Here is a 21,021-nt window from a genome sequence, read left to right on the forward strand (position 1 = left end):
CTAATTACCCAGCTGGATTGGGCTCCTATCCCTGCACCAAGAAACAAGTGAATATTGCCAGTGATTTGACTGCTCTGCTGTCCACCCCACCCACCACCCCAGGGGTGAATCTTTGTGTCATGGGGAGCTGTGATAAGATATGCACCCACTTAATTGAGGCTGTGATATTATTCCCCAAGGCCCTCTGCCCCTGAGTAATAGGAAACTGTAACTTTGGCAGGAGGACGTGTTCCTTTGGCGTTCTGCCTCCATCCAACTGGTGTGTATAACAATTGGGCTTCAGGAATGGCTTCTGAGGCAAGCCTGTATCCTACAGTGTGTAATCGGGAACTGGCAGAAAATTTAACTTTTAAGATTCCCGTTAGAAAACCTCATGACTTGTTAGGAATCTTGGCAGTTGAGTGACCTGCCCATGACCTGAAAAAGAAACCTGCCGCAGGGAGTGGAACTGTCGCCTTATTCTGCCTGAGTATTTTCCCTGATGATTTTCTATGGATCTTTTCCTGACTCTTCTATTCTGCAAATATTCTTACAGCCTACAAACAGGAAAGCCATTATTACAGTCCTTTTCTTCCTGAGTCTTTACAACTAAAGCTAGGATTATTTCTATTGCCTTCCTTGGAAGCTTTCCTATGGAATTCCCCTCACAGATTGGATTGCCACAGTGTCTTTTAGATTTAAGAATTCTGTCTCAGTACAGAGTGAGAAATGTTGTTGATGTCAGGCTGGTGAGGAGGAGTTGATAAATGGCCTTGTACAATAGGGTTTTCAAACTCCAGCCTGTATCCCTTAGGGGCCCTGCAGCTCTATAGAGTTTCTGATTCAGCATATCTGGAGCAAGCTGGAGATTTTGTACCCATCCTCAGATGTGGTTACATGAAAGGCAGGAGTGATGACCAGAGAGGTGGGCACATGTTCACAATAGCACATGGATTGTGCATTATGGTCACCATCATTACATCCCAATACTTATAGATTTGTTAGTCGCTTTTTAAAAAAAACAAATCTCTGAGACCTAAGGAAGCAACACCTCTTCTAATGTTGAAACATTAACGTGATCAGTAACCCAGGCCACCTCCTATTCTTGGTTTGTGTTTATAGAGACCTGGTTATATTAATATAGTATAATAGTATATTATATTAATATACTATTATATAATATCAGGGGTATATTAACATACCTGATTAGGGGTATATTAAAGCATAGAATAGGGGCATCTGGGAAACTTGCTCCTTACCCACCTTCCTGTCACAGAAATACATGTTAGGTTTGGTCTGTTTTTTGTTTTTAAGATTTATCCAATTGTATTTATTTGTTTTTTGGCTGCACCGGGCCCTTGTTGCTGCGGCCTTTCTCTAGTTGCGGAGAACAGGAACTGCTCTCTAGTTGCGGCGCACCGGCTTCTCACTGAGGCGGCTTTTCTTCTTGTGGAGCACAGGCTCCAGGTTGTGTGGGCTTCGGTGGTCATGGCTCATGGGCTCAGTAGTTACGGCTCACGGGCTTAGTTGCCCCTTGGCATGTGGAATCTTCCCAGACCAGGGATGGAACCCGTGTCCCCTGCATTAGCAGGTGGATTCCTAACCACTGGACCAGCAGGAAAGCCCCACTGGGTGTTGTTTTTGGTTTTTTTATGCAATTTTTAAAGATCACTTTCTGTTTACATTTATTACAAAATATTGGCCATATTCCCCATGTTGAGGAATACATTTGAGTCTGTCCTACACCCAATGTATTATACCTTCCCCCTGCCACTAGTAACTACTAGTTTGTTTTCTGTATCTGTAAGTCTGCCTTTTTTATGTTATATTCACTGGTTTGTTGTAAAAAAAAAAAAAACAAAAACGTGTTTTTCAAGATGATCCATTTTAAATCCAAGATGAATTTGGGTTTTTAACAACTGAGATGGGGAAAGGGAAGGGAGAGTTTGGTTGATCTGACTCTTTCCATCCCTCCAGATCCCTTAGATGTGCTTTGCTTACCTCACACAATTTGTGTGTGTGTGTGTGTGTGTATTAGTCACTCAGTCGTGTCTGACTCTTGCAACTCCATGGACTGTAGCCCACCAGGCTTCTCTGTCCATGGAATTCTCTAGGCAAGAATCCTGGAGTGGGTTGCCATTCCCTTCTCCAGGGGATCTTCCCAACCTAGGGATTGAACCTGAATCTCCTGCATTGCAGTCAGACTCTACCATCTGATTCACCAGGGAAGCCCATATATATATACACACACATACATATGTGTGTGTGTATATATATATATAATTTATTTATTTGTTTTTGACTGTGTCTTCATTGCTGTGTCAGCTTTTCTCTAGTTGTGGCGAGCAGGGGCTACTCTATAATTGCGATGCTCGGGCTTCCCTCGTAGCTCATTTGGTGAAGAATCTGCCTGCAATGCAGGAGACCCAGGTTCGATTCCTGGGTCGGTAAGATCCCCTGGAGAAGGAAATGGCAATCCACTCCAGTATTCTTGCCTGGAGAATCCCATGGACAGAGGAGCCTGGCAGGCCACAGTCCCTGGGGTTTCGAGAGTTGGAGACGACTGAGCGACTAAACCCCCACCATGGGCTCCTCATTGTGGTAGCTTCTCTGTGGAGCACAGGCTCTAGGGCATGAAGGCTTCAGTGGCTGTAGCACGTGGGCTCACTAGTTGTGGCTCCTGGGCTCTAGAGCACAGGGTCAATAATTGTGGCACACGGGCTTAGTTGCTCTGTGACACGTGCCTGGATCAGGGATCAAACCTGTGTCTTCTGCATTGGCAGGCAGATTCTTTACGGCTGAGTCACTAGGGAAGCCCTCACAGTTTGTTTTTGGTGAGATTTCTTGTTCTCAAAGGTGTCTAATGTGATATTCTCTATTAAAGCAGTTCTGGAGCATCCCAGGAGGGACAAAGTGATCTGGACCTTGGTCTTGGTGACCTTCCTTCAGATGAAGAGGAAGTCATCAACAGTTCAGATGAAGATGATGTCAGCTCTGGTTCTAGTAAAGGGGAGCCTGATCTGCTGGACGATAAACAGGTATGTTGTTGGTATTTAAAAGTTTCTACTTTTGTGTTTTTTGGCCTCTCAGGACACTCAGAAGTAATATTTATTATCATGATAGGCATAAAATCCTTCCTTAGTTTTCAAAACCTTATAAAACATCTTTCTAGTTATTTAATTCTTGCTATATGTGCCTGAGATGTTTTCCTGTTTCAAAGAACATATCATTGAGAGATTATTTAGTAATTTTCGAGAAACTGTTTTTGGGAACGTCCTTTGATTTTCTTTTGATAATAAAAACCCTTCTTAGGATTGCTTCCTGTACTGCTGGTGATTCTACTTGAAAGAAAGGAATTAGCTGCATTTCATCCTCAATCAGATCTTTTTAGGGATAGAATAAAGATCGCTGTCAGTAGTACCTCAAGATGTGCTTTGAAATGATCCACTACGTGTGTATTTTCTGTATACATGAAGCAGGATTGTCCATGTACTGGTGATTATTTAAGATGTATCAGAGATACGTGGGAGTTCATGACACTATTTCTCCAGTTTGATATGCATATGTTTCATTTTAAATCATAATTCTTTGAATAAAGAAATAGTTGCAATGGAAAAAAAATAGTGTTATCAGCAATATCCCCAGAATGTGTTGAAATGTTACAGGAAGATGGAATTTGAAAGGATTCACATAGCAAACTTATCAAGCCCTAGAGAAAATCCATGTCACTTAACTCCTGTGTCATAATTTATCAGACCATTGTGCTTCCTCTTTACTATAGTTTTGCTTTGTTTAAATTAACTTTCAGCCTTAAGTGATTGGCACATGTTTTGTAATTGTCTAGATTTAAATTCCAGTGCCACCATCTATGATCTCAATAACCTCTTTGAGCTAAAGAACTCAGTGTTATGAAGGAAAATATAGTACTTATTTCATAGAATTGTGTCAACTAAATTCGTTGATATGTGTAAAGTCTTGGAATACTGTCTAGTACGTGATAAGAATGCAATGACTCTGATATTTGTTATTCACAAGACTTCATTTCTGTGCTATAAAGTATTGGATCATGGAGTTGGGCGGAACCACTAGTTTCTTTTGGGGGTGATAAAAATGTTCTAAACTTAGCTTGTGGTGATGATTGCACATCCCTGAATATTTAAAAAAGCCATTTAGTTATATATTTTAAAAATACAAAAATGTATTTATGAAACGTGAATTATATCTCAGAAAAGTTGTTAAAGAAAGATTAAAATCCTGATAAAGGGAAAATAATTGTGCTAAGAGAAAGGTTAGTACAGAGGAGGAGGGCATGGCAACCCACTCCAGGATTCTTGCCTGGAGAATCCCATGGATAGAGGAGCCTGACGGGCTACAGCCCATGGGGTCACACAGAGGCAGACACGACTGAGCGACTGAGCATAGCACATGCATATCGTATAGTCCATATATATCAGCCAAGGGTGGACCACAAATGTGGCTGTAGCCAGCCAGTAACTCAAGGAGAAAAGGTGATAGTTTCCAAAAGAAGTCTTTGGAGTAGAAGCATAGGAGAAGACCTTCTTATATAACTTGTTTGATTTTAAATGTCTCAGTTTATTCAGCGGGACAGTAATGTTGTTCTGAGTCTCAAGCAGGCTAATAGTTGCCAAAACACTTCGTAAATCAAAGAAATTTATGCACATTAAACACGTGTGATGTACGTCTGTGCTTGTGTTTGTATTAGTTTCGTAGGGAAGTTGTTACAGAGGACCACAAACTGAGTGCCTTGAAAACAGAAATTAACAATTAATAATTAACTGATTATTTAACAGTTCTGGAGGTCAGAATTCCACAATCAGGGTGTTGTCAAGGCCAAGCTCTCTCTGAAACCTCTAAGGAAGAATCTTTCCTTACCTCTTCCTGTGGTTTGCCGGCCATCCTTAGGGTTCCTTGGCTTATAGCTCCAGCACTTCAGTCCTGCCCCCGTCATCACATGGTGTGCTCGCTGTGTGTGTGTGCTTGTGTCTCCTCTTCTTAGAAGGAAACGAATCTTACTAGATTAGGAGCATACCACAGTCCAAAATGACCTCATTTTTAGCTTACTACATCTGAAACAAGCCTATTTCCAAATCAGGATGCATTCTGAGGTCCTTGGGGGTTAAGACTTGAACATTCATTTTGGAGGGACTTATTTCAAACTATAGCAAATACCCCATTCCATGGACATATAATGGGCACATCACGAATACGTGTCTAGATGCCAATAACATTCCCTCACCAAAGTACCAGACTCAGTAGAAGGAGAGAAGAGAGAATGTGTGCCGCTGCGCCCTTATCTTTAACTTGTGAAGGAACAACAAACTGATGTTCAAAAAGTTATTCCTGGAAAGAGAAAAGTGCCACCATAAAAGCAAGAAAACTGCCCTTACCACATCTGTGTGTCTGTGCCTGTCTCTGTGCAGGTTATTACACTTAATCTTCAAAATCGTCCAGGGTTATAGATTTGACAACTGTCCTCTTTTTCTCTTCTTCACATGAAGAAAGGGACTTTTTAAAAACAGGTTAAATAACTTGCCTGGGAACCTCCGGAACTGAGGTTTGTAGCCAAAATCTGTCACTGCTAATAACTTGGTTTGAGCCACAGAATCTGAATGATGTTGATGGAACGTGTTTGTGATGGAGGGAGTAGCCATGCAAATTTTTTCTTTTCCAATTTTTTAGTTTTATATTTTTTGGTCTTTATTTTCAGTACTTAATAAATGATTGTTTAAAAATGAGATACGTTATTCATTCTGCTTCGTTATGGTTAGAATATTCGCCACTATTCACCCCTCCTAAATATTGACTTCTCTGCCTCCCTCCCCCACATTTTTTTGTGTATATGTAACAGCTCATATGGTACATACCATGAAGAGAGAGGTGAAAACCTAAGAGGACTTTTTTTTTTTAGTTCATCATGGTGCCACCTCATTTGTGGGATTATTTAATGATATGGAGATGTTTCTTGGGTGATGTGGTTGTTTAGGTTTTTTTTTTTACTTTACAGTATTGTATTGGTTTTGCCATACATCAACATGAATCCGCCACGGGTGTACATGTGTTCCCCATCCTGAACCCCCCTCCACCTCCCTCTCCATACCGTCCCTCTGGGTCATCCCAGTGCACCAGCCCCGAGCATCCTGTATCATGCATCGAACCAGGACTGGCATTTCGTTTCACGTATGATATTATACATGTTTCAATGCCATTCTCCCAAATCATCCCACCCTCGCCCTCTCCCACAGAGTCCATAAGACTGTTCTGTACATCTGTGTCTCTTTTGCTGTCTTGCATACAGGTTATCGTTACCATCTTTCTAAATTCCGTATGTATTATTTTTAGTAGAACTCAAGTGATACAGCAGAGATGTTTTACAAATTCTGTTTTAAAGTAATGGATAAATTTCACTGGATTTTACTTGTGAACAAATATGAAAAGAAGAGAACACAGTTAAGAATTTACAAAGCTGGTCTGTTATCAGGAGATCAGAACATAAAACTAAATTTCAGATCAAAGGTTCTGTTTGGAATTTGTTTGAATTATTTTATGACCTTAACAAAGTAATCTCATTTGTAACTCTTGTTTCAACTTCCATGACTGCGTACTTGGGGACATGCAATTATCTAACAGGCAGCTTCCTTTGAAATGTGATGTAGTTTAAGTGAGGACTTACATTAACAGAGAAGTTAAGACACCAAATAAGGCCTCTGTCTTGAAGTTTTACAGTGGGATGTACTTTCCCGTCATAGTTTGACTTGGGTCAGAATCATTGTTCTTGCAAGTTGGAGTTAATATAGAGCTTTGTATTTTGTTTTTTGATTGTCTTTGGCTTTCTCTCTACTTGGAAAATGATTGTAATCCTCTGAATCATTTTCTAGTAGTTTCTGTCCTTCTTTAGCTCTGCCGTCTTCCTGGTTTAAAAGGTAAAGTAGAAAACTTTATACAGACTCCTAGAAGTTTAGAATTGCAGCAGCAGACCGTTAATCATCTAGTCCAACATTCTGTTCTTTTACATGATGAAATCGCTGTAATGAGCCTTTTGTTTGTTAGTTTGAATTTACATTTTCCTGTTACTCAAAAGTAGTGCTCTCTGGTCTTAGATTCTGAGCAGATGGTAGCCACCTTGTACACTTGCTCATTCATGCGTCTTAAGTGCAGAGTGAACCAGGCAGTCTGCTTGGTGCATAAGGGGACAAGGGTGAATAAGATCACAGACTAGAGAGGATTTAGACGGGTCAGCAAATAAACAGAGCCCACTGGGTTCAGTCCTGTAAACTCTACACCAGTAAGAGAATAATCTTGTCATCCAAATGACATCCCCAAGGATGGTAGGAAGAGAATAGAGAATATAAAGGCAGCCTTTGTCAAGGAGAAAACTGAGTGCCTGCCACTTTAAAAGATGGGTTGGAATATAATGAGCAGAAATCTTCGGGGGAGGTGGAGCTGGTAAGGAGGGAAGTCGAAGCAGGACAGACATGTAAGGGCAGAGCACATGTGGAGTTTCAGGGTGGTTCCAGTTTGGCTAGAGTAGAGAGTACACACCGTGGAGAAGCAGGAATGAGACTAGTGAAGACAACCAGACCGTCATGTGGAGTGCCGTATACACATGGAAAAGGAAGTTCCGTGATAGGGTCTGCTAACATGCTTCAGCCTGAGAACAGATGTGATTATATTCGCAGTTTAGAGCCTAGCTGTCTAGTGGCAGTGCAGAGAATGGTTGCAGCGGGGGTAAATCTAGAGCAAGGGAGCCACTGAGATTACTGCAGTAGTGTAGACCAGAAATAAGGAGGCAGTATGAAAGGAGAGGAGAGGATTAATAAAATATTCAGAAGTGCAGATCAACAGGGCTCAATGATTCAGTTGTGATCATAGAGGGTGGAGAAGAACGTAGAGTCCAGGTTTCTGGCTTTGATCAGTGGATATGTATAGTATCTGGGATGTGAGTATTTTATGTCTGTTTAAGGAGTGACTGAAGGTCATCAAATTTTTTATTTGTCAATCTTTTCCTGGTTATGATCGTACCACTGCCTGATTATGATCCTTCTCTCCTTCGAGATAATCAGTACATTTCGCAGTTGTCCTTATATATGAAAAGTCAAAGTGTTCGTCACTCAGTCCTGTTGGACTCTTCAGCTCCATGGACTGTGGCCCACTGGGTTCCTTTATCCATGGAATTCTCCAGGCAAAAATAGAGGAGTGGGTTGGCATTTCCTTCTCCTGGGGATCTTCTTGACCCAGGGATCAAACCCATGTCTCTTGCATTGCAGGCAGATTTTTAACCATCTGAGCCACCAGGCAAGTCCGTGTCTTTATGTATAGTTATTTGTATGTGTGGTTTGCTCCCTTGTTCTCGTCTTGAAGCCTGGAGCTATTTCTTATTTATGTTCAATCCCTTCTTCTAACGTCTACTTTCATGCCCCATTTCAGAAGTACAAAATCAGAATTTCCAAGACAGTTACCTAGGAATCTGAAAATTAATAAGAGTTGTCTGGTGGTTTTATTTATTTATTTGTAATTAATTTATTTATTTTAATTGTAGGCTAATTACTTTACAATATTGTAGTGGTTTTTGCCATACATTGACATGAATCAGCCATGGGTGTACATGTGTTACCCATCCTGAACCCCCCTCCCCCTCTCTCCCCATCCCATCTCTCAGGGTCATCCCAGTGCACCAGCCCTGAGCACCCTGTCTCATGCATTGCCTGGTGGTTTTAATGATCAGAAGTGTTTTCAGCTGCAGAGCAATGAATTAGCTGATGGTGAAGCTGTTTTCTCCTACTAACCATGCTATCGGATGATGGATCAGTTTAGTTCAGTTGCTCAGTTTTGTCCAACTCTTTGTGACCCCATGGACTACAGCACGCCAGGCTTCCCTATCCATCACCAACTCCTGGAGCTTGCTCAAACTCATGTCGATTGAGTCGGTGATGCCATCCAACCACGTCATCCTCTGTTGTCCCCTTCTCCTGCCTTCAGTCTTTCCCAGCAGGGTCTTTTCTAGTGAGTCAGTTCTTCACATCAGGTGGCCAAAATATTGGAGCTTCAGCTTCAGCATCAGTCCTTCCAATGAATATTTGGGACTGATTTCCTTGAGGATTGACTGGTTTGATCTTCTTGCTGTCCATCTTCTCCAACACCACAGTTGAAAAGCATCAATTCTTTGTCACTCAGCTTTCTTTATGGTCCAACTCTGTCATCCATACATGACTACTGGGTTGCTATGCCCTCCTCCAGGGGATCTTCCTAACCCAGGGATCAAACCCATATCTCTTATGTCTCCTGCACTGACAGGCAGATTCTTTACCACTGAGCCACCAGGGAAGCCCAAACAACAGAAATTTATTGTCTCACTTCTAGAGGGGAAATGTCCAGATTAGTGTATCAGCAGAGTTGAGGACTATGAGGAAACAGTCTATTCCAGGAAGAGCATATTTCTAAAAGGTATTTTCAGTAAGTTGTAAAAGCTTATGGCTGTGATATGTGGGGTTATAGACTACTGAAGAGCACTTGCCAGTCTGCACTCAAGTTGTCTGACTTAAAATGGCTTTACTGAAGGTGAAGTACTCTTATACAGGCCTGCTGCTAAGTCACTTGAGTCATGTCCGACTCTGTGCGACCCCATAGACGGCAGCCCACCAGGCTTCCCCGTCCCTGGGATTCTCTAGGCAAGAACACTGAAGTGGGTTGCCATTTCCTTCTTCAATGCATGAAAGTGAAAAGTGAAAGTGAAGTTGCTCAGTCGTGTCCAACCCTCAGCGACCCCATGGACTGCAGCCCTCCAGGCTCCTCTGTCCATGGGATTTTCCAGGCAAGAGTATTGGAGTGGGATGCCATTGCCTTCTCTGATACAGGCCTACTACTACTACTACTACTATGTCGCTTCAGTCGTGTCCGACTGTGTGCGACCCCACAGACGGCAGCCCACCAGGCTCCCCCGCCCCTGGGATTCTCCAGGCAAGAACACTAGAGTGGGTTGCCATTTCCTTCTCCAATGCATGAAAGTGAAAAGTGAAAGTGAAGTCGCTCTTAGTGACCCCACGGACTGCAGCCCTCCAGGCCTCTCCGTCCATGGGATTTTCCAGGCAAGAGTACTGGAGTGGGTTGCCATTGCCTTCTCCGACAGGCCTACTAAATAGTTACTAACTAAAATTACTTGCCTGCACCCCAAGAACACAAGTTCATGTGGTGTCTATTTCCCCTGCAGAATGTAACTTCAGTTTTGTGCCACTAACAGTGTGCCCCACTGGGGCTCTGGGGTTCCTCAGGGTACTCCATGAATCCGGCATTGATAACAGTGAGGATTATGATTGCTCTCAGCTTCTCCTGTATCATGGTTTAATAACCACATCTAATCCTTCATGTTTGCCATTTGAGACATTATATAGTATGAAATGTGTTCTAATTGAAACCTGTAAGTATCAGAGCTTGAATGTACATCTGAATAACTCAAAGCTGATCTTCCTTATCCTTTTATGAGTTCATGCTTTCTTAATGCACTCTTATCCACAGGGTGAAGATACTGGAATGAAATGTAAAGTCCATCATATTGCCAAAGAGATCATGAGCTCAGAAAAAGTGTAGGTATCCAGTTTCCAATTCAAAAGACTATTTGTTTCCTCATTGGTTCGTTTAAAACATGTCTCCCATTGTTGTTTTTTACAGGTTTGTGGATGTGTTAAAACTTTTGCATATTGTAAGTATCTGCTAATATTTTCTTGAAGTCTGACTATCCTCTTTTACATCTTTCCCTATCCTTCGATATGTTCAGTGTTATTAAATTAACATGTATATACATGTATGTGCTTTCTAATACATGGTTATATTAGTAAATTCACACATTTATGTGAAGACAGAAATTTTCTAAAGTGCATTAATCTCATGTATGTGTATAATATGCCAGATGATTTCTGAAAAACAGAGCCTTTATATCTGTATCTCCAAATCTTTAAACTTTTTATCCTCATAATAAAGAGTTATTAGAAGGATGATATTTCTTCTTGGCCATTTGCAGAAGATTTCTGCTTCAGTAGAATTTTCTACAGCAATGGGTAAAGAATGTTGGTGTTCAAAACTGTTCTATATGAACAATCTCCTAGAAAGTCACTTAAAATAGATATTTTAAAAACAAACTTTTTTAAAGTTCTGTTTTCAATTTTTGCAGTTGTAAACTTGAAAAAACCTGTTGGGAAACAGTTAATGTGTCTGACTGCATATTCATTTTTCTCATGCACTCCTGCAAGTTTTCACAAGTTCATTGCTCCTGCTGCTGCTAAGTCGCTTCAGTCGTGTCCGACTCTGTGCGACCCCATAGACGGCAGCCCACCAGGCTCCCCCATCCCTGGGATTCTCCAGGCAAGAACACTGGAGTGGGTTGCCATTTCCTTTTCCAGTGCATGAAAGTGAAAAGTGAAAGTGAAGTCGCTCAGTCGTGTCCGACTCTTAGCGACCCCATGGACTGCAGCCCACCAGGCTCCTCCGTCCATGGGATTTTCCAGGCAAGACTACTGAAGTGGGTTGCCATTGCCTTCTCTGCACAAGTTCATTACTTACTGGCAATTAAAGTGCTTTTGGTGTTACTTTGTTTTAGTTATATTTTAGCAGGATATTAAGATTTAGAAAAGAAAAGTTTGAAATAGACAAAACAATTTAAAAGAAATGGAAGTGAATTAAGTTACTATCCAAGTTTACTTAGATGGTAATTATTAACTGAATTACTGAGGAGTGGTAGGTTTACAAAATATATACTCACTCCTGTCTCTGAAAAGAGTATCATTTTCTGTTTTCTTTTGTATAAACATGAAAAGAGGGTTCCACTTAAAGGTGGGTAACATTCACCAATCCCCGGTGCTCTTTAGTTGGTCCAGTGGGCACTGCTACTGCTGCTAAGTCGCTTCGGTCGTGTCTGACTGTGTGACCCCATAGACAGCAGCCCACCAGGCTCCCCCGTCCCTGGGATTCTCCAGACAAGAACACTGGAGTGGGTTGCCATTTCCTTCTCCAATGCATGAAAGTGAAAAGTGAAAGTAAAGTTGCTCAGTCATGTCTGACTCTTAGCGACCCCATGGACTGCAGCCTACCAGGCTCTTCCATCCATGGGATTTTCCAGGCAAGAGTACTGGAGTGGGGTGCCATTGCCTTCATGGAGACCTAATTCCTGTGTGAAAAATCTCTAGCTTTGGAATGTTTTTCTTAAAAATTTCTTAGCATTGCTAATTTGTTTTTTCCATGAATTTTTTTTCATGTAACTCTTGACTATATTGGTAGGTTCCCTTTTAAAATTTATGTATATATATAGCAATATTTGGTCACCTGAGCTGTTGAATGACAACAATATTGTCATTAAAAAAAATAATGATAAACTTGATAAATAAATGACTTTTGAAAATAAACTGCATATGCATTGGCTGCTATGCCCCAACTGTCTCTATTGTATAAGGAACTGTAGAGGGAGAGGTGGAAGAAAATGCTAAATTGCTGTTTTCTTGAAAACTTAGAATTTATCTCCAGAATGAGCATATTATATCTATTTGACATATTTTCTGATAGACATGTTTAAATAGACAGAGGACCTCCTGAAGGAAATTTGAAGCATCTGCAAGTGAATGAGGAAACTGGTAGAGGCAAAAATTGCTGTTTAACTTCACTGTGCTATTCAAACCTTGCATGGAACATATGTTTAGGATGCCTGTAGTCTAATATATTGCTTCTCACACTGCTTTGGTGAGCAAATGAATATTTAAATTGCACATCCATGGTGGACCAAAACTTTGGTAAAATGCAATAAAAATTCATGGATAGAAAAGTTTCTAATCCCTTATTCTTACTTTTTTTGACTAATGTCTTTGTATACCTATAACAATTTGTAGACCACACTTGGAGAAGCATTAGCTAAGTAGATTCTGTTTCTTACTAGGTATGTGAATTTTAGAAAACAGTTTGGGGAAATCCATGGCTGTCTAGTGGTTAGAACTCTGAGCTTTCACTGCTGAGGGTCCAGGTTCCACGCCTCGTCAGGGAACTCAAGGTCTCACAAGCTGTGGTGTGGCTGAAAAAAAAAAAAAAAAATCCATCTCTCAGGTCATGAAGAATCAGTGAAATAAAGTATGTGAAAAAAACTAAAATTATAAAGTATATGATAGGATCTCAAATTGCTGTTATATTTTCTTCTTCTCCTTCTTCCCATGTAGAGCATCAGTGAATGAAGTATCCATTTTAATATTACCAGGCAGTAGACTTTTCACAATTCTGATGCTTTCAAATGCCTTTTCCTCTACTCCTGAACTAAAATTTCGTTTTCATGAAGGAAGTTCTGATTCCAGTAGGTAGAGAAGCACTTAAAAGCAATGAAGTGAAGTGAAGTGAAAGTCAACTCTTCGTGACCCCATGAACTATACAGTCCATGGAATTCTCCAGGCCAGAATACTGGAGTGGGTAGCCTTTGCCTTCTCCAGGGGATCTTCCCAACCCAGGGATTGAACCTAGGTCTCCTGCATTGCAGGCTGATTCTTTACCAACTGAGCCACAAGGCAAGCCCAGTAAAAGCATTACCAGAGTGTTTGATTTTTAAAAAAAAATATGTATCCTGATTCTTACCTCTGTGTGTTTGAAACAAAACAAAAGCACCATAAGAATAGACAATTAGACCAAAATGTTTCCCTTATCATCTCAGATCTGATAGATGGCCTCGGCTTCTTCCCCACTGATGTTGAACAGAGTGAATCATCCGTAACTCACCTTGATTTGTACATCTTCAAAACCTCCTAAGCTTTTAATGTAGGAGTGAGAATAGATCATCTGCCAACCTTATATTAACATCCTGTCTGGTATGTGCAAAGGGTAACTCAGCAGAGCCCAACATTAGTGGGTGTCTTAACAGCCAGGCATTAAAACAGATTCTGAACCATTGCTAGGAGGGCTTTGTCACCAGGATAATGTGGGTAAAGCCAAAAGCATCTCTTGTTTCAGTCCAACATTCCAATCATGCTATTAAGGCTCACGTTTACTCCCCTACCACAAAGATAGCTCATGGATAGTTGTAATCCTGAATGCTGCTGCTATCTGATTTCATCTAAATGAGTTAACTACTGTGTTATATGATAGAATATGACTGCTTTAAAATATCTTAACAGGCTTTAGATAACCCAGTGGGTATCTTTGGAAATCAACCCATTATATTAGTGGCTTGGGAGGAGCTATTATTTCAGTTATATATGATTTCCCATTAATAGTTTTCCATATTCGAGACTCTAGATTAACATTAATAGATCTTTCTCAGAAACAAAAATGTTCAGTTATCTGCACTGTCTAGTATAGTAGTCACACTTGAAATTTAATGTTTCTCTGTAGTGCAATACTTTATATATCACTTCAATATATCACTGTAGCTCACTATTATTTCTTTGTTTCGAATTTGATAAACTAGGTGATATAGCTCATAAAAGTGATTTTAAATCTAAACTAATAAATTTTATCATACTACATTGGAAAGAATTAGATTTGGGTAGCGATCATGTGATTTAAAGTATACTTAAAATTCTAAGAATCGGTGTACTTAGTTGAAGGCTTTGATTCTTCTGATGTTTGCGAGAAAAAATTGGGCCTGCAGAGGCAGTAGCAAGACTTTAAAAGTAATGTTTTATATGGTCCTTACTCTGCAGTATCTACCATGAGCGCTTAGACTTTGACCTAGATTTGAAAAAATGGTCCAATAGACACATTGTCTCTAAGTCAATACACTATTGAGTCCAAGGAAAAAAAGAGATTCTCTTTTCAAAATAGTGATGACATCCATATAGCTGCCAGAGCCAGAAAACTAGGATTTGTTCTTCATTTCTCCCTCTCACCTCTCTTGCCAAACTGTTAGCAACCCTGCTGATTTTATTTCCTCTTTACTGCCACTATCCTAGTCCAGAATATCATCTCTTACTCAAAACAGCATCAGCCTTTTAACTGGGCTTCGTATTTCTATTCTTACCCCCCTTCAGTCTGTTCCTTAAAATATTTTTTCATGTGAAGTATTAAGGGTGATTTTCTTAAAATATGTATTAGGTCATGTCACTCTCCTGCTTAAAGCTGTTTATATGATTCCCATTGCATTAAGAATAAAAGCTGTTCCTTAGCAAGTCCCAAGTCCTGGAAGTAGGATGACGATCTGTCCTAATCTGCTTTTGACCATCTTGGTTATTGTCTTGGCATAATATTATTAATGGGCTTCTCAGGTGACTCAGTGGTAAGGAATTGCCTGCCAATGAAGGAAATGTAGGTTTAATTGCTAGATCAGGAAGATCCCTTGGAGAAGGGAGTGGCAACCCACTCCAGTATTCCTGCCTGGGAAATCCTATGGGCAGAGGATCCTGGCGGGCTACAGTCCATGGGGTTGCAAAGAGTCAGACATGACTTAGTGACTAAACAGCAGCAACAAATATTATTAATAGAGCTTCCTTTTACTGTCAGAAATGATCTAATGTGGATAGTAAGTTATCGTTCCCTGCGCCTGTAAGGTGCTCTGTATTTGGCTTCTAGTAATGAGATGAAACGGCAGTGAAAGAGAGGAAGGCCTTCTCTCACTTGTAAAAGACTATGTTCTGTCCCATCATGGCCTGCTTTCAGTTTTTAGTTCAGTGCTAAGGTTATTTCTGCTGAGAGATTTTACCAGTGCGGTTTCCTGGAATATTTATCCTTCCTTCATTCATTCAAGCTAGTTCTTTCTTTATCCTTCCAGTTGAGCTTAAGGTGACTTCGTCAAAGAGGTCTTCCTTGACCATCCTTTCCAACTTTCCTGTGTTTATTTTCTTCTTGATTACATCACATATGTTGTTTATCTGTTTGTTTACTTGTTTGTTTTTAGTCTCTTCTTCTAAAATGTAGGGCTTCCCCGGTGGCTTAGATGGTAAAGAATCTGCCTGCAATGTGGGAGACCTGGGTTCGATCCCTGAGTTGGGAAGATCCCCTGGAGAAGGAAATGGCAGCCCACTCCAGTATTCTGATCTGGAAAATCCCTTGGACAGAGAAGCCTGGCGGGCTACAGTCCATGGAGTCACAGAGTTGGACACGACTGAGCGACTTTCACTTTACTTCACTTTCTAAAATGTAAGCTAGGTGAGGGCAACGATCCTGTAGTTTCAGAAAAGAAAAAAAAGTGAAAGTGTTAGCTGCTCAGTCATGTCCAACTCTTTGTGACCCCATGTACTGAAGCCTGCCAGGCTCCTCTATCCATGGGATTCTCCAGGCAAGAATACTGGAGTGAGTTGCCATTCCCTTTCCCAGGGGATCTTCCCAACCCAGGGATATCTTCTGAGTTTCCCATCATTCCTATTGTGTGGAAGGCCCCCAGTAAATGTTATTGAATGAATGAATGTGACTAATTGGCTAGTGGTTAAGAATTGTGCTTCTGCCACTAACTGTGCTCTTGGAGAAATTAATCAAGCCTTGGTTTCTTCTTGAAAATGGGAATAATAACCACATTTGGTGTGATGGTTAAATGTGATCATACAAAATAAATGTTAGGCACTTAATTAGTGTTAGCTGCAGGTGAAGTGGACATTCTTCAGGTTCGGTTCAGTTCAGTTCAGTCGCTCAGTCGTGTCCGACTCTTTGCGACCCCTTGAATCGCAGCTCGCCAGGCCTCCTGTCCATCACTAACTCCTGGAGTTCACTTAGACTCACGTCCATCGAGTCAGTGATGCCATCCAGCCATCTCATCCTCTGTCATCCCCTTCTCCTCCTGCCCCCAATCCCTCCCAGCATCAGAGTCTTTTCCAGTGAGTCACCTCTTCACATGAAGTGGCTAAAGTACTGGAGTTTCAGCTTTTTAGCATCATTCCCTCCAAAGAAATCCCAGGGCTGATCTCTTTCAGAATGGACTGGTTGGATCACCTTGCAGTCCAAGGGACTCTCAAGAGTCTTCTCCGACACCACAGTTCAAAAGCATCAATTCTTCGGCGCTCAGCCTTCTTCACAGTCCAACTCTCACATTCATACATGACCACAGGAAAAACCATAGCCTTGACTAGACGGACCTTTGTTGGGAAAGTAATGTCTCTGCTTTTCAATATGCTATCTAGGTTAGTCAGAACTTTCCTTCCAAGGAGTAAGCGTCTTTTAATTTCATGGCTGCAGTCACCATCTGCAGTGATTTTGGAGCCCAAAAAAATAAAGTCTGACACTGTTTCCACTGTTTCCCCATCTATTTCCCGTGTGCTGTTATTTAGAATTATTTCTATCAGTTAAAATCTGTACTATTTAATTTTGTTGTTACCAAGTAAGCTTTTACTCAAATCAATCAAAATAGAGTTTGTTTCTGAAAAATACCCTACTAGGTTTCTTTTTCCATTAGAAAGTAAGCTCTGTGAAAACAGGGATTTTTGTCTGTTTTGTTTAGTGTTATCCCACTAAATTAATATCTGTTAAATGAATGATAGGAAAGTGATGAATAATTCTTGGTTTGGTAGAGCTCTAGTTAATTATATTTCTTTTCCTTTTTTGTATCAGAAGTTGTCCAATCCAGAGGTTGCTATAATATTGTTTATAAGTACCATTTTCAAGATAAAACACCTTAGACATCTAATATAATTAAGTACAAATGATACAATGTTTTTTTGTTTTGTTTTTGTTATTTGATTTGCTCTATGCTGGGAGACTGGTTTAATAGATGTATCTATAAACTTATTTTATAAATGTCTAAACAGCATGATTTAAATAATACATCTTAAGAGAGAATGATCAAAGACTTTGAGGTCTTTCGAACAAAGATGGGCTGGTTAAGTTGTAGGTAAGTGGTACTTGTAATGAGGCATTTTTGTTCCACCAATTTCCTTAGGCTGGAATATATATTACCCTGAAGATTTGAGAAGACTCTCAGTTAAAATCCGTAGAGTTAGAGGCAGAGTTACTTTGGACAGTCAGGTGTTTGTTAGTAAATAGAGAATATCTTTTTAAAAAAAGTGCATTATAAAAAGAATAAAAGACTTCCTCACAGAAGCCTCCAGTTGTTACCATATTAAAATGACCATCTTGTTTTACCAAATACACTGTCTCTTTTTCAGTTTTGTGAACTATTTAATTATTCTTTGTTTTTTAGTTGTGAAGCATCCTCCTGTATTGTATGTTGACATGGACACCAAACTTTTGAGTGGCTTCCTTCGCTGAATGAAGTTCATTGTTAAGCGTGTCTCTGTCTTACCACTGGACTGTTGGTTTTCCTCACCTTGCTTTCATGTTTGCCTCTGTTTATAGACTTCTGTTTGAGAGCTCTTTTTCCGAGCTTCAAGGGACTTGGGATTGTAAATGGTGGTCATGTGATCATTTAAAATAACTGAATCTCCTTTAATGAAATAAATGGCTGTCTACTGAGTGCTCTCTGTGCAGCGTGCTGTGTTACATAAATTATCTGTTTCAGTCCTCATGACAACCCTGTCAAATGGGTGTCATGTCTGTTTTTTAAGTGAAGAAAGTGACCTAACTGCCAAAAGTACCCCATTACTAAATGGCAAAGCCAGACTTTAAATTCTGGGTCCCTTTGAACCCACGTGCTAAGTGAAAGTTCAGAAATTGATTAAAAGTTGTTACTTGGAATGTCTGCTGTGCTGTATAGGCTCTGGTGTATTTTTGAGTTTATTGGCTTGCTTTCAGATTATCACCAGGTCTGAACATAAACAAAGGGAGGAGTAACTTCCTTGGTCAAACATTTTCATTTTAGAATAAAATCAAGTTATTAATGTGGAGCCTATACCCCATCCCCGCTTGTACTTCATAGCATCACACTGCCTTTTGCTTATTCATCATAGCTCTCTGATCTTAGCAGCTCCTTTGCTTTTGCTTAATACGAATTGATTAGTGCCCTTCATATAGGCAGGGAGCTCTACAGAGCCCCTTGTCTGCCCATATATCCATTTGGTCTTTGTAATTCACTGTGTCATCATAGTGGTTAAGTAATGCCCTAAGGTCGGGTCATACCAGTCAGGACAGCTGGTCATTAAGTCACTTGCTGCTCTTTGGCCCTGGGGATATAAAGTCTGACCTGATGAACAAGGCCATCTGTTTTGTGCTTCATTACGTTAAAATGTTCAGTCTCGATTTTGTTTGCATTAATTTTTGCTTGCTTTTGCCCAGGAGATCAGAGGTGGTAAGACTAGTATGTTAATACCTCACAGGAACTGAGTATTTTTTTTTAAGTTGATCTGGTTGTAGGTTTTCTTCAAATTATTAAGAATAATATTATACTACACTTTTTAATTGAGGCACCCATTTCTATTTCTAAAAAGGCTTGGTGGTGATTAGGAACTTGTTTTGCATACAGACTCTTTGGTAGGTTTTATGTTAGAAGAATAGACTGAAGTATATGTAGTTGATATTTTAAAAAACTCATTTACCTAACTTTTTAAAATAATTTTATTTTTATTTATTTTTGACTGTGCTGGGACTTTGTTGCTGCATGGGCTTTTTCTCTAGTTGCAGCAAGTGGGGGCTCCTCTCTACTAGCTGTACGCGGCCTTCTCTTGTGGGACATGGGCTCTAGGGCATGTGGGCTTCAGTAATTCTGTCTTCTGGGTTCTAGAACACAGGCTCAGTAGTTGTGCATAGGCTTAGGTGCTCCGCAGCATGCGGGGTCTTCCTGGACCAGGGATCAAACCCGTGTCTTCTGCATTGGCAGGCAGATTCTTTACCACTGAGCCACCAGGGATGCCAGCACCTAACATTTTTATACTATAGCTCCCTCCCACCCATTTATTTTAATTCCTCAGCTTTTCCAGTGTGAAAAACTATACTCTGGATCTAACGGAAAGTACTAGTCCTATCGTCCTGTGTCCTCACTGACTTATTCAAGGGGGTGTTGGCAACTTTAGATTCTTCTGCCCCAAAATAGTTTTGCCTCTGGCTCTTAAGTGTCATCACACTTTCCCAAATTATCCTGGCTGTTAGCATTTAGAAGAAGAACGAGACATATGTTGTAATCATCCTTTCTATTAAAAATATTTTTTTTCCTCCTTCCAGTGGCACATGTTTGGCAGTGGTTGAGGTTCATGAAGAGTTGAGAAGTTAGATTGTGTGTAGTTCCTGTGTGACTTAGTTACATCTGGCGTTGTGGCCACTGCACATGGCTTTCAGGGGATGGTGGCCCACAGGGTGGGGAAATGAGATGGGGGCCAGGGCTGCCCTGTGCAGTTAAGAAGGTCATCATAGACATTCTTCTTTTGCTCTTATAATTATTTCTCTTTTATTTTGACATGCTGTTATAATTTTAAAAAAATACATCATGGTGGACTTCCCTGGTGGTTCAATGGTTAAGCTCCAGTGCTTCCACTGCAGGGGTCACAGGCTCAATCCCTGGTCTGGGAACTAAGGTCCTGCATGCCTCACAGTTCAGTTCAGTTGCTCAGTTGTGTCCAACTCTTTGCAACCCCATGGACTGCAGCATGCCAGGCTTCCCTGTCCATCACCAACTCCCGGAGCCTCCTCAAACTCATGTCCATTGAGTTGGTGATGCCATCTATCTCATCCTCTGTTGTCCCCTTCTCCTGCCTTCAATCTTTCCCAGCATCAGGGTCTTTTCCAGTGAGTTGGCTCTTCACATCAGGTGGCCAAAGTATTGGAGCTTCAGCTTCAGCATCAGTCCTTTCAATGAATATTCAGGACTGATTTCCTTTAGGATTGACTAGTTTGATCTTGCAGTCCAAGGGACTCTCAAGACTCTTCTCTAACACTACGGTTCAAAAGCATCAGTTCTTTGGTGCTGAGTTTCTTTATGATCCAACTCTCACACCCATACATGACTACTGGAAAAACCATAGCTTTGACTAGACGGACCTTTGTTGGCAAAGTAATGTCTCTGCTTTTTAATATGCTGTCTAGGTTGGTCATAGCTTTTCTTCCAAGAAAAGCACAGTACAAGCCCCCAAAATGGCATCTTTGGCCATTCATTCCTGCAGAACTGCTGACATTACCCAATAATACTTCAAAAAAAACCCCACAGTTTTGCCAGGTATGTGTCAGGGACCCCCAGTTAGAGGTGACCACCTTACT

The 21,021-nt window shown here is 40.7% G+C and overlaps 1 protein-coding gene across 1 annotated transcript in view; it reads left to right on the plus strand.

The window, feature by feature from the left end:
* FGD6 (FYVE, RhoGEF and PH domain containing 6) overlaps nt 1–21,021 on the plus strand; it is a 106,959-nt gene that overhangs the window by 39,015 nt on the left and 46,923 nt on the right. The window contains 3 exon segments of the mRNA XM_027543129.1: nt 2,867–3,017; nt 10,510–10,577; nt 10,663–10,693. Of these exon segments, the coding sequence (XP_027398930.1) occupies nt 2,867–3,017; nt 10,510–10,577; nt 10,663–10,693 (250 nt within the window).

This window comes from Bos indicus x Bos taurus, chromosome 5 (assembly GCF_003369695.1).
Source record: "Bos indicus x Bos taurus breed Angus x Brahman F1 hybrid chromosome 5, Bos_hybrid_MaternalHap_v2.0, whole genome shotgun sequence".
Classification (NCBI taxonomy): domain Eukaryota; kingdom Metazoa; phylum Chordata; class Mammalia; order Artiodactyla; family Bovidae; genus Bos; species Bos indicus x Bos taurus.